The 13,602-nt window shown below is 40.8% G+C and overlaps 1 protein-coding gene across 5 annotated transcripts in view; it reads right to left on the reverse strand.

Moving 5' to 3' along the window:
• SEMA6D (semaphorin 6D) overlaps nt 1-13,602 on the reverse strand; it is a 56,063-nt gene that overhangs the window by 13,561 nt on the left and 28,900 nt on the right. For all 5 annotated transcript variants that reach the window (XM_047766440.1, XM_047766442.1, XM_047766439.1 and 2 more), the window contains exons 2-3: nt 732-901; nt 224-335 (exon numbers count right to left, since the gene is read on the reverse strand). In XM_047766440.1, coding sequence (XP_047622396.1) covers nt 224-335; nt 732-840 — 221 coding nt within the window. In that variant the 5' untranslated portion in view covers nt 841-901. The remainder of the gene's footprint in view (nt 1-223; nt 336-731; nt 902-13,602) is intronic.

Genomic DNA, 13,602 nt, shown 5'->3' on the forward strand with positions numbered 1-13,602 from the left:
ATGGTGTGTGATTTCTTGATGGCAGTAATAAAATAGGACCGCTGAAGGCTTTTGCTGTATTTTGTTCCTGGTACACAACACTGGCTCTACTGGGTGAATGTTTTTGGCTACTTGCAATTTTTGATCACAATCACATATTAGTTTTTCATGAACTAGACACATTAATGCAAGCGCCACAAGAGAAAAGAATTTTAATCTAATAAACCAACGAGAGGAAAATTACCTGCCAGCAATATAAAGTGTGTCTCGAATTTTCAACATCAGCTGAAAGTCCAGCCTGTGCTGTGATTCATTGCCTGAAGGGCGTCCTCTAAAAACCGGATATTGCCTTGAATCTGCAAGTAAAAATGGGCTAAACCATCAGTCAGGATTACGAAGCTGAAGAATCGATATACAGCATTGATTAGCTGTATATACTAGTTGTAGAAGGGTTTTAACTAAATTCCCCTCTTAAGGTCTTGAATATGAATGAATAAAAGACAGTGAATGTCAGCAAATGGTCTTTTTCTTTTAATTGAAAACATATAGCTTATACATGGGTTGCTTTAGAAAAGCACCTAACTAAACTGTCTCATTTTCTCCAAACATGGGGAAACCATCATGGATAAATTAGTATGCAAAACATTTTAAAGAGTACAATTCTCTTTCTTTCTAAAAATGAATATGCTTAGAAAACCAAGACCAAAACAGCTTCCTTCTTTAAAAAGGAGAATGTTCTTTAGATTACTTACAGTGATAGTCAACAGTATTAAGGGGTTCATCATCTTCAGGAAAGCTGACTGCCCTCAACTGAGGGATCATCAGCAGGAGCATGTAGGCACAAAGCAGGAAGAACCTCATCGTGGATGGTGGGCCAAGATGAAGTCAGAGCAGGCCCTCCTCAGAAATCCCACTTAGCTACCTGGAAAACACAAACAGTTTGAGAAGATCTCTATGCTGTGATGAAACCATTTGGTCATTTAACAAAATTTTTTTTTTCAGACACACCCATAGCACATGGAAGTTCCCAGGCTAGGGGTTGAATAGAAGCTGCAGCTTCCTGCCTACACCACAGCCACAGCAACTCTAGATCTGAGCTGCATCTGCAACCTACACCGCAGGTTTGGTAACACCATATCCTTAACCCACTGAGCGAGGCCAGGGATCAAACCCGCATCCTCACAGATGCCATATCAGGTTCTTAACCTTCTGAACCACAACAGGAACTCCCTGTCTTGTCATTTGTGATCAGTTTAGTTTTTACCACCAGCCTTCGCCAAAGCCCGCCTCCCACCTGGAAGATGGCGATGGTGGTGAGAAAGGCGATGTCTCTGGAAACACAGGCAAAAGATGGCACAGTGCCAGGTCTGATGACAGCATCTGGTCAGCATCCTGAGAGTTTCAGGCCCATTCACAAGCATGTTTGAGGTAACTATGTATGTCATCACAGCAAACTCACCAGAACCAAAAACAGAAATGCCGGCTGCTGACTTGGCAAGAAATGAGCAAAGTTGGGATTAGAATTTTAATTGAACTCCATTCTGCTACCTTTCCCCTATCTCTGAAATACATCCAGTACAGCCTGACTCTACTCCCCCACCTCTTCCCTCTGATAAAATGCCCACACTGCCTTTTGAATATCCAGGGAGCTGATGGTCCTGTTGCCTTCACTGCCCCTGAAGGCACTACCAAATTTCATTCATTACTCAAGTCCTCGCCCTAAATTCTTCAGTAAAACAGTTCCCTAAGCTTAGAAAGAACAACATGGAAGTAAGGCATGAATGACCTTGAATCAAGGTGAAAGAGATTTAAAAGAAATGATGGGAGTTCCCGTGGTGGCGCAGTGGTTAACGAATCCGACTAGGATCCGTGAGGTTGCGGGTTCAATCCCTGCCCTTGCTCAGTGGGTTAAGGATCTGGCGTTGCCGTGAGCTGTGGTGTAGGTCGCAGACGCTGCTCGGATCCCGTGTTGCTGTGGCTCTGGCGTAGGCTGGTGGCTACAGCTCCGATTAGACCCCTAGCCTGGGAACCTCCATATGCCTCAGGAGCAGCCCAAGAAATGGCAAAAAGACAAAAAAAAAAAAAAGACAAAAAAAAGAAATGATTTCACAATCAATCAATCAAGTAAAGCAGGGCAGGGATGAAGAGGCAAAGCTGATTAGAGACCACTGGGGAAGTTTATATTTTTTACATAAAACTTTCTGGACACAAACCAATACCCTAAGTATGCCTGTCCTCTTAGTTTTATTAAGCTTTAGAGCCACATGGGACCTTAGGGACCATCTAGTCCAACCCCCTCATTTTCCAGATGAGAAAACTAAGGGCTGGAAAAATTAAGGGACTCACTGAATTGCATGGAGCTATTCAGGGCAAGAGCAGAGTCCAGACTCACATCACCTGAGTCCCCATCCAGGCCTTTTTCATCAAATTAGATAATGAAATTAAATGACTGTTTTTTTTTTTTTTTCCTTAGAAAATAGAGCATTACAAAAAATCTTTGTGGGGTAATGAATATACTCATTAACTTTACTGAAGTGATGTTTCACAGGTGTAGGCATATGTTAAATTTTACCAATTTCTATAATGACATATGAGCAACATTTATATGTCAATATTATATGTCAATATATCAACCAAGCTAATAGCATTAACTATACACTATCCGTTGAGAATTTTTTTTGTAAAATCTTTAAATGTTATTTATTTTTTTAAAAAATTAATTACGGCCTTGCTGGGTCAATGGGTATTTTTGTGAAACTATAAAAGCTCTACTTTGCAAGAGTATCCACCCCTTCCTCAACCAAAACTATCCCTTATAGCTACTGTACAGAACAGTTAAACATTTAACTTTAGCCTCAGTCTCATATATCTAAGAACTTTAGGGGCGATCACGAGAATCATTTCAAATTCTGGGGGAGTCCAACCATTCAACCAAGTACTTACTATGCCTCTTAAGGTCAAAGACACAGATGCACACACGTGGATTATATGCAACACTCTCAGCAGTAGAAGCCAAGTACATATATGTGAAATTTAGAATCCTAGTTTTTCAAAAAGAAAAATATTGCAATACAATTTTCCTCAAGGGACAATCTAGCAGTAAGTTAACACACTTAAAATGTTCTGCAAAAAAGCCTGTGGGACAGGGACTTGTGGTAGCATCATTTTGTATTCTAGTTGGAAGAGTGGGGACTTTGGCAGCAATGAGACTTGAATGGAACCCCCCCCCCAATTTCTAGCTAATTGACCTAGGAAAGCTTCTGCAATCTCTCTTAGCATTCATTTCTTTATGTATAATATGTGGATAATACCACCTTTTCCACAGGGTGAGAAAGAACTAAATGCCTGGCACCCACAACTTCTGAGTAAAGCTAATCCTTCTTTCCCATTTCCTCCTGGACACCATGCATATGACCAAAAGAATATGACCAAAGTATTGGGAAAAGATGTCCTAAAGTATTAAAGCTATTTGGCCAGTTTTTTTCCCCCACAAGTGGATAGGTAGTTTAAAATACCAAATAACTGTTTTTAGAATAAAAGTTATAACTTGGGCCTGTCAAATCTGGAAAAGAAAGCAAAAAACAATAACCAACAATCCTACCATCCTAACCCAACCACTATGAGGATTTGGTTCTCATCTTCTTGACACATGCACATATTTTCAGTCATGACAAGATGACCTCTTTCAATCTACCACTTCTCCTGAAGCAGTATCTCCTGTCTTGCTTTTCCACAGTGTGTTGCCATTTATAAAGACCCTAGAACATTGAAGCAGTATAAACACATGATATGTTGCCCTAAGGATTTGATTCTGCTATGACATCAATCCCAAACTGGATGTTTCCACTGGATATCAGGGGAGAAAAATAAGAAACACCAATTAATCCTAAAGAAACACTGAAATATCTGCATGAAAACAAAAAGACAGCTCTGAGAATCTCTCTCCGCTGGGACAGGTAACTGAATGGTTCAGATAGTATGGCAGAGCCTACAGGCCCCAGACAGCAAGGCAGGGAGGGGCCCTCCCCAGGAGGAGTGTCTTTTACAGCTGTAATTCCAGCCTTGAGACTGAGGATGGAGTCACTGCTGACTCACTGGCAAACACCAAGCTGCTGGCTGAGCCATCATTTCCTATAACTCATTCATCTGACACTGCAGAAAGTAATTTCTCCCTACACCCCACCCCCACCAATCTCATCTGCCAAAAATAAAACCCCACTGCTAATTACTTCCTGTCCTTGCATAAATCGTTATTTTAAAAAAGTACTTTCAGATTTGCCATTGAAAATATAAATGGAAGTGTTTAATGTAAAATATCTATCAAAGTAAAGCTAAGTGGGGGAGGGAAGAATCTGGACATACCGGGGAAAAATGTATCAGGAAGGAGATTTACTTGCATGTAAACCTCTCGGGTTACTTTATTCTCACCTTATTTAAGGAAGTATCTCAGGATTCCAGGCTGAGTTAAATCATCAAACCAGTTATGTGGAATGAAGGCAAGAGGCAGGACACAATATTGGAAAAGACCCAGACTCTGAGTTTAGAAAGATCTGAGTTCACACTTGTGCCATTTACTTTTGCCTCTGGGACCTTGTTTAGAGTGACTTAACCTCTTTAAGCCTCAGTTTCCTCATGTGTAAATCAGAAACAATTACCTTTACTATCTGATAGGTTCTTCTGGGGATTAAATGAGATAATCTATATAAAACGGCTAACACAGAACCTGACCCATAGTAAATCTCTAGTAAATTTTAGGGAATATTATCATGACTATTACTGTTATATCTCACTGGGCAAAAGGGCAAAAAATATGTTTACTCTTTCATTTGGTAAAACTATTTATGCACAGCTATTTATGTACATCATCACAATCATAGAGGTTCTTAGAAGATGAGGTACAGTTCCATAGACATAGATGCCCATGGAGAAGGAAGGAACCACCTTCCTACTGTGTAAGCTTATACCTATATGAAATAAGGTATTTCAATAAAAGAGCAGGGGTAACCGAATAAATACATTTTTGAACTTTTTTTGTATGGGATTCTCCCATACATTCCTGATTTTAAGCCTAAATACAATGAGGAAAGCTCTTAAAAGGATTTCATAGCTGCCAAGATAGTCAGGGTTTGAGTGATAAGATTTAGGAAGAAAGGGAGGCACAAGGAAATGAGCTTCATGCTCAGCACTTGATTTCCCTTTATGGGGCCTGATAGTTTTTCTTATATTCTTGATTTCCCATTATGGGATTTGCTGTATAAAGATGAGAATGTAGCTAGATAGAAAAGCCAAATTTTGGGCAGTCTCAACTGAGGACCCACCAACTAGGAGGGTCCTAGTGAGTATCCAAAGCCTCTCATCTGGACTTTAAGGTATAGGTCCTTAGAGGTCTATCTAACCTTATAAAAACTCCAACTTGATCTCCAATTAATTAAATCTAGACTGAATGGATGTAGTTTACTCCTATTCTTCTTAGCTACTTATAGAAAAGATAAAGTGAATCCTCTCTAGAGAAAAATAGCCATCTAGGAACTATAATTTTTATACAAAATGCTCAACATTCAAATAATAATTACTAGACATTCTAAGAACTAAGAGAGAAAAAAGACAACGGAAATAAGCCCGTGGGTACCCAGATGTTCTCAGATACAGGTTTAACAACAACAACAAAAAAAACCCTATATTGATTTTGTCCAAGAAAAAAAAAAAAAGATGACAAGATGGAGGACTTCACCACAGACCCAGAATTTATAAAAAAAAGAATTAAATGGAAATTTTACATCTAAAAATCAGAAAAGTAAGGCTTTTTAACAGAGGTAGTTAGCCAACATATTTCTTATACCTGAAGAAAAGAGTACTGAACTAAAAGATGAGTTAATAGAAAATTTCAGGCAGAAATATGCATAGCAAAAAGGTTGGGAAAAAACAGACAAAAGAGTAAGAGACACATAGGATCTTGTGAAAAGATATAATATATGGAAATCCCTGAAAATGAAGAGAGAGAAAAACACAGAAGCAATATTTCACAAAATAATGCCTACACTCTCTTTCAAAACTGATGAAAGACCATAAGACACCATTAAAGGAACTCTAATAACTTCGAAATACAAAGGAAAAACACACTTAAATACATCATAGCAAAGATGCTAAAAATAAAAAAAAAATTAAATGATAAGAGTTAAGATATTTAACCTTCAAAGAAGCAAGAATACTGACAGCTGACTTACCAATAGAAACAATGGAATCCAGTAGACCACAGAATTACATTTTTAAAGTATTGAAGGAAAATACATTTCTAGCCCAGAATTCTACAACCAGTGAAAATATTCTCCAAAAAATGAAGAAAAATAAGATGTTTTAGAAAAACAAAAACTGATTTATTGTTAATAGACCCACACTAAAAAAAAATTTAAAGGAGGTCTTTAAGCTAGAGTGTACAGGGTTGGTTAATACAAATTCTCTTTATGGTCGAATTTGAAATTAATAAATCCCAGATACAGATATTGATATTGGTATATAGTCTGTCTCCTTGAAAGCTATATTAGTTCAAAGTAAATGAGAATTCAGAGATGGAGTAGGCCTTAATTTTATCCCCAGTTCAAAGAACCCAGAAAGAACTATGCTGATTTAATTAATTAATTAATTAATCAATCATAGGACCGCACATGTAGCATATGGAAATTCCTGAGCTAGGGGTCGAATCAGAGATGTAGCTGCTGGCCTATGCACAGGCACAGCAATGCTTGATATGAGCTGCATCTGTGACCTACACCACAGCTCACAGCAATGCCCGATCCTTTAACCCAATGATCAAGGCAATGGATCAAACCTGAATCCTCATGGATACTAGTTGGGTTCTTAACCCACTGAGCCATGATGGGAACTCTGAACCATGCTTATTTTAGATAACTGTCTGTTTCCTGGAAATGCTACTTCTCAAAGAGCAGTTGTTTAGACTCTCATACTCCATTTACCACAGGATCTGAAAGTGGAGGTGCTTCTTTCAAGTTTATCAGTGACTTTTCGGGACCTTGGGCCTTCATGAGCTTACAAAAAAAAAAAAAATCTTGTTTTTACTTGAGGTTCTGTCCCTCCTCCTCTCTTTTAGCCAATAACTTACCAGTTACTTTCTCTAAGAAAGATGTTTTTAAAACTTTAGCAGACTTGGACTGAAGTCCACTGCTGAACTTGTTATCAGCTATAGTTTCTTCACCTCAAAAATCATAAGGTCAATCACTTCATGTTTTGATTCCAAACATCTGTCCTTTGAGCTTGCTTGTTTAACTGTTCTCACCATGACTACTCTTCCTTCTCATGAGGGCCTTTAGTCTCCTAACTGCTCTTTTTTCCCCTTCCTTCCTTTCTTTCTTCCCTCCTTCTCTCCCTCCCTCCCTCTTTCTTTTCTTTCTTTCTTTTTCTTTTTTTTTTTTTTTTTTATAATGGCCACATCTGTGGCATATGGAGTTCCTGGGCCAGGGACTGAATCTGAGCTGCAACCTATACTGCAGCTGAGGCAATATTGATACTTTTAACCTACTGCATATAGCTGGAGATTGAACCCACACCTCCATAGAGACTCCAGCCATTGTAGTTGAATTCTTAACCCTCAGCATCACTGCAGGAACTCCTCTTCTTCTTTCTTCTAATCCATTATCCATCCTTAGTCTTGACATACTACTTTATCCATCTTAGATATAATAATCAGTTGTCAATCATTTCAATAATACTTTTATCTGTACTCTAGACTCCTTCATCCTTTTTTTCTGTGTCAGACTTTCCTGCAAAACTTCTGCCTTAGTTGATCTCAACTTCTGCACCTGCCCCAGAGCAGCTGAGCACTGGTGAAGACAACATGGTCCGGGGTAGTATGGTGCTAATCTTGATCACCAACCACAACTCCCACTACAAAACAGTGGGGATCCTCTATGAGATCTGCCCACTCCTCAGAGCAGTAAGTTTAAACTTTCCCCATTCTCCTCAAGGTCCTCACCTCTTCTCCCTCCTCATTCTACTAAGTTCTTCCCTCCTACATGGCTACTTTACAAAGAAAATAAAGTCATAAGATAGGCACTTCCTCAATCCCTCCCCCTTCCCATTACCAATAACAACAACCAATGTGCATCTTTTTCCCCCCTCTCTCCAGATTTAAGACGATTTCACTCCACAACTCCTCTCCTTGTGCTTTAAACACAACCCTTTTCTGTTTTTCCTGGAACAGAAAACCAACCAACCAACCCATGGATTGTATTTTTCTCTTCTGGCATAGTCTAGAAATTTTTATCGCTTAATTAATATCCATTAGCACTTAAATTTGTCCAAACCACTCTCATTTCAAAAAAAAGAGAGAGAGAAAGCTCCTGTGATTCCATGTCCTCCTCCTGCAATCACCGAGCTCTTTCCTTCCACTCACAGACACTGAAAAAAAAGTTTTTTGTTCTCACTGCTGTCATTTCTTCACCTCCCACTCATTCTTCTACTTCCTCTGTTCTGGTTCCTCTCTCAATAGCATCTTTCAGTAAAAATGCTAATGACCTCCAGGTAGTTCAATGTAATGGCTACTTTCCAGTTCTGTTTCATGTGATCACTCAGTAGCTTTAGACACAGTTGACTGTTCACACATCTTAAAAGCACTGTGATTCCTTGCCTTCACTCCTACCACTTTCTTCTGGTCTTTGACCTACCTTTCTGTCTGCCTCTTGTTTGTCTCCCATTCATTTTCTAGATGAAGCAAGAATGAACTTTTCAGAATATAAACCCCATCATAGAACCTCAAAATCCTTCAGAAACTTGCTATTACTTTTAGGGGAAAGCCCAGGTCTTTGCAATGAGGCTTTAAAACTCTCCCTGTTCTGAGTCCTGCTTATCTTGAGCCCCTTTCCCTCTTTACGTGTGCTTCTGCCACCCTGGCTCTGGCTCTGGCCCTGCAATATGTCAAGGTACATACTTCTACCACCAAGCCTTTGCCCCTCCTTTCCCTCTGGATGGCCTTCTTGCCTCTCATCTTTGGCCTAGTTAAGTCCTCCTAATTTTTCAGAGCCTGAAGAAGATTCTTCTCAGTCCCTTGGGACAAGCATGTCTCACAATTGTCAATACTTGACACAACTATGAAAAATTATAAATGAAGGAAGAAACAAAAGAACTAATCATGGGCCATGACTCACCACAAGCTCTGCTAAATCTCTCAGGGCAAGATTAGCATTTTGGATTCCTGTCTGCTTTAGATTTAATACTGTTAATGAAAACAATAACAGAGGGCAGCAGACCCAAGGAGGGTGGGCAGCCTTGGTTCTGCTCCCAAATAGCATTCATTCTTTTAGTGGAGAGTGCTGTGAACTACAGGAGAGAATGGGGATGGGTCTGGAGCTGCAGCACAAGGGGCACCATCATTCACTCTATGGTCTATGAAATTCCAGGGGGCCCTATTCACACTGCGATGAGAAAGATGGCCCATGGAGTTACACGGGCCTGAGAGCCCCATGTGACAAAACGGAAAAGGAACAATGGGTGCAAGTAGATTGAAAAAGAGCAAAGAGAAGAAAGTTAATTGCTATTCCTTGGAGCCTACCAACACACAGAGGGTTGTAATTGAAGGTCAATTACGAAAGTGAAGTTTATGTTTATGTAGCATTTATGTATCTAGATTCTGGGCAGTGCATTTTGCGCTCAACATCAGTATTTCATCAGAAGGGTATGACAACCAGGCTGATGGCATAAACTTTATAATAGAAGAAGGTAAGAAGAAGATGAATCACCATGAGATACATACAGATTCGAGAAGACCTCTAAATAGAGTTGGGGCAGGGTGTGGTGGGCCCTTCTGAGAAGTGTGGGTAGCTGCTTACATGCAGGCTCACCAAGTGACTCGTGACTGATGGATTTTCTTTGTGAGCATCAGCTCTCTCTCACCTAAGGAGTCTCTACAGCTGATGCCCCTGTCCCCCACCCAATCCTCTCCAGTGCCCAGGCTTGGGGACCAGGGACCATATATGAACAATCAATCATATCCTCCCTGACTCTCGGTCAGGAAGAGGTGTCTGAAAGGCCCTTGACTTCAAGACCCTTGCTTCCTCTGGGAACCTGGGTGCCCAGGTAAGAGGAAGAGGCTTCTAGCATTTTTCTGTTAATGGCACTTTATAATTAACCACTTAATACACTACCCTGTGGCAGGCTGAGGAAGTGACAAAGCAGCTCTCTGACTCACCCCCACATAGCAGAAGTGCTGCTGGTGCATTAGAACCTGGAAGGATATGCATTCTGATGGAGCAAGGAAGGGCCAGACCAGAAGACTGGGAGCTGGGAACCACAAGGGACACAGGGATCCTTCTTCTCTCACTGACACTGTCAGAGAAGAGGAAAGGGACCAAGCACCAGTAGTTAAGGGGTAATGGACTCGCGGTGTGACCATAAACAGGTTACTTCACTTTGGGTTAAAAGGGAGGTAACTGAAAGTGTAGGAGCACATGTCTCAGAGTCTCTGAACTCCCTGAAGGCTGGAGGGCAGATTCCGACTTCCCTCCTGGTCGGGTAGCACCCACTGCTCCATACATTCTTCCCTCCATGTACCAACATCTTGGCTCCCACCACAACCAGTATTTCCCCTCATCCTGAGGCTGCCTGTTACCTCCCTGTCTCTCACCCCCTTCTCATCCAAACTTCTTCGAAAAGAAGTCCAAGCTCACTTCTTATTACATTTTTTTTTTTTTAAGGCTGCACCCACGGCATAAGGAAATTCCCAGGCTAGGGTTCTAATCAGAGCTGCAGCTGCCAGTCTACACCACAGCCACAGCAATGCCAGATCCCAGCCGCATCTACAACCTACACCACAGCCCACAACAATGCCAGATCCTTTAACCCACTGAGTGAGGGCAGGGATCGAAACTGCTTCCTCATGGATACTAGTCAGGTTCATTACTGCTGAGCCACGATGGGAACCCCCCAACTCAATCCTCATTTTAAATCTCCTTTCAGGAGTTCCTGATGTGGCTCAATGGGTTAAGAACCTGACTGGTATCCATGAGGATGTGGGTTGTATCCCAGGCCTCCCTCAGGTGGTTAAGGGTCCAGTGTTGTCACAAACCTGAATTTCAGATACTTTGCCTTGACTTGTATTCCTGCTAAGTTCCCTACTGGGGGTAGGCTCTGAGCTCCAAGTGCCTGGGTTCAAATTTACATGCTATCACTTGGCAGCCATGGGGCCCTCGTAGGCTACTTCACCTCTCAAAGTCTAGGTTTTCATGTCTAAAATGAAGATAATTTAATCATGAAGATTAATTACAATGATTCAATGAAATAATTTATGTAAAGCATGCAGTCAAACCTTTTGCACCTAGTAAGGCTCCAACAATTACAACTATTATTGTTATTGATATATTTGTTTATTTTTTATTTATTTATTGGCCTCAAGGCATGTTAAAAGGGATTGAACCCAAGCCATGGCATAAACCCAAGCTGCGGCAGTGACAATGCCAGAGCCTTAACCTACGGAGCCATCAGGGAACTCTCAATATTTTTAATATCCTACTCAGTCACTCAAGCCTTAAACCTGGGAGCCACACTGGATCTCTCCCTCTCCATCATCCTGTTTCCAACCTGTCAGTACATTCTGATCATTCTCTCTTTTCATTGTTCTCAAATTCACTCTAAACTAGTTTCTGCCCTCCTAGACTTCTAGTCTATTCTCCACAAATCCACCAGAATAATCTTTTCAAAGCACAAATAGCGTCATGTTACTTCTTTGTCCGAGAACAATTTTATGGCTCCCAAAGGTCTATATGATAAAGTCCTGATTCATTTCCAAGGTTTACAAGGTCCTCCACAATCTAATTCCCACCAGCTTCTCTGTTTTAGCTACTGATACTCCCCGACCTTGATCCCAAAGCAGTGTCTTCTACACACACTATTCTCTCTCAAATGGCCTTCCTGGAAACCATCTACTTACCACGCAGTGACTTTGTTCTCTGCCCCTTTCCCATTCTTCCCACTGCTCCAAATCCCTCTCCCCTGGCCACTCTGTTCCCCTAGGATGACTAATCTCACTATGACACTATGTAAATACTTCCCCAGAACTGACCACTTCATCATAATGATGCTTTTTTTCACATTTCCCTATTAAACTGTTCTGCCTGAGAAAAAGTGCACTGTACTCATCTTCTTTATCCTTTGTGTCAGACACAAGGCCTGGCATGCAGGAGGTCCTCAGTCAGGATGTAATGAATAGAGGAAGAAATAAATAGATGGAGGTTGTACATGTGACTGACTCAGCCATGGCACAGGTACCACATCTTGAACACCTCCCCACCTCCCCAACATTGCCCCAAACCCTTAGAATCTCAGGTCTACCATTTTCCTCTGACAGCATTTGTACACAACTCTCATCTGCCCCATGAGTTTCCAGGTGCTCCAAAACCAAGAGGTTCTTACAAATGACAACAGATGCCTCTTTTCACTCCTTCCCCATCACTAACAAACTGCTCTTTGATCCAGGAGCGACAAGGGTAACATAGGCCAAAAGAGTTAAGTGATTTCTGTCACCCCCGCTGAAATGCCTCCTCATTTTGCATCTTTCCCAGAACAAGGAAAGGAAAGCAGAGCTGTTCCTGAGATTAAAGAGCAGGGTGTATGGAACTGGCAGAGAAGGAAGTCTATTTGACTCCCTACCTCCCAACATACAAAATTAAAATAAAAATCAGCCTGCCTAATGGCTGACTGATGATGGAGATTCTGCAATGGGAAATTCTTTTCTTTGGCTGATGACCTTTTTTTTTTTTTTTTTTCCAGTTATAAAGTACGTAGTACTAGAGCGTAACAGAAACCAGAAATCAGTATGAACACATTTATAAGACTTTTCCTTGGGGCTAGATTCTGATGCAAGAGAAAAGAAAGAAAGGTGGCAGCAGATACCATGGAAGGTAGAAAAGGGCACACTGCAGGGTATGGGAAGCCTGTTGTGTTCTTTATTAAAGCCTTGCTTTAATAATCACTGTCTTCCTAAAAGTTGGGTCAGTTTTGTTTAATTATATTTTCCATGTATGAAGAAAGCTGGCTATTTTAAAGAAGTTTTCTGAAAAATGAAAGCAGCGCTTATGCAAGGTTTTTCCTTTAAGTGTGGATTTTCTTAAAGCCAAGCATACCAATATCTCCATCAGTAATGCTTCTGGTCAAATATTAATAATTCAAAAAGGAGTGGCACTTAAAAGGAATTGAACAGGAAGGGACGGAAAACAGGATCTAACCTGTCTCTGCCAAATTCTAAGCAAATCTGAGCAGGAATCCCAGAATTTGACCTCTGATCAGAACCAGGGCTCTGGGTAGCGTAATTCTAGTGACAACCTGCCTACGAGATTTTGCCTGTCTGTCCTAACTCAAATCAGATAATACTTTAATGCTAAATTGTTCTAGAAACAATCTTCACTTCAAGTGAGAATAACACAAGAAACTAATGAGAGGATGCGCCCCTTGTCTAAACAGAGAGAACCTGCTACCCAGGCGGATGACAAAACACAGTAACTGCTGAAAAGATTGAGAGGATGACGAGCTTTGTGAAAATATAAAACAGAGGAACTGTCCACAATTGAAAAAGGAAAGGGAGAGAGAAAGCAGAAGGTTGCTGGGGCAGAAATGAACACA

Source organism: Phacochoerus africanus, chromosome 2 (assembly GCF_016906955.1).
Source record: "Phacochoerus africanus isolate WHEZ1 chromosome 2, ROS_Pafr_v1, whole genome shotgun sequence".
Classification (NCBI taxonomy): Eukaryota; Metazoa; Chordata; class Mammalia; order Artiodactyla; family Suidae; genus Phacochoerus; species Phacochoerus africanus.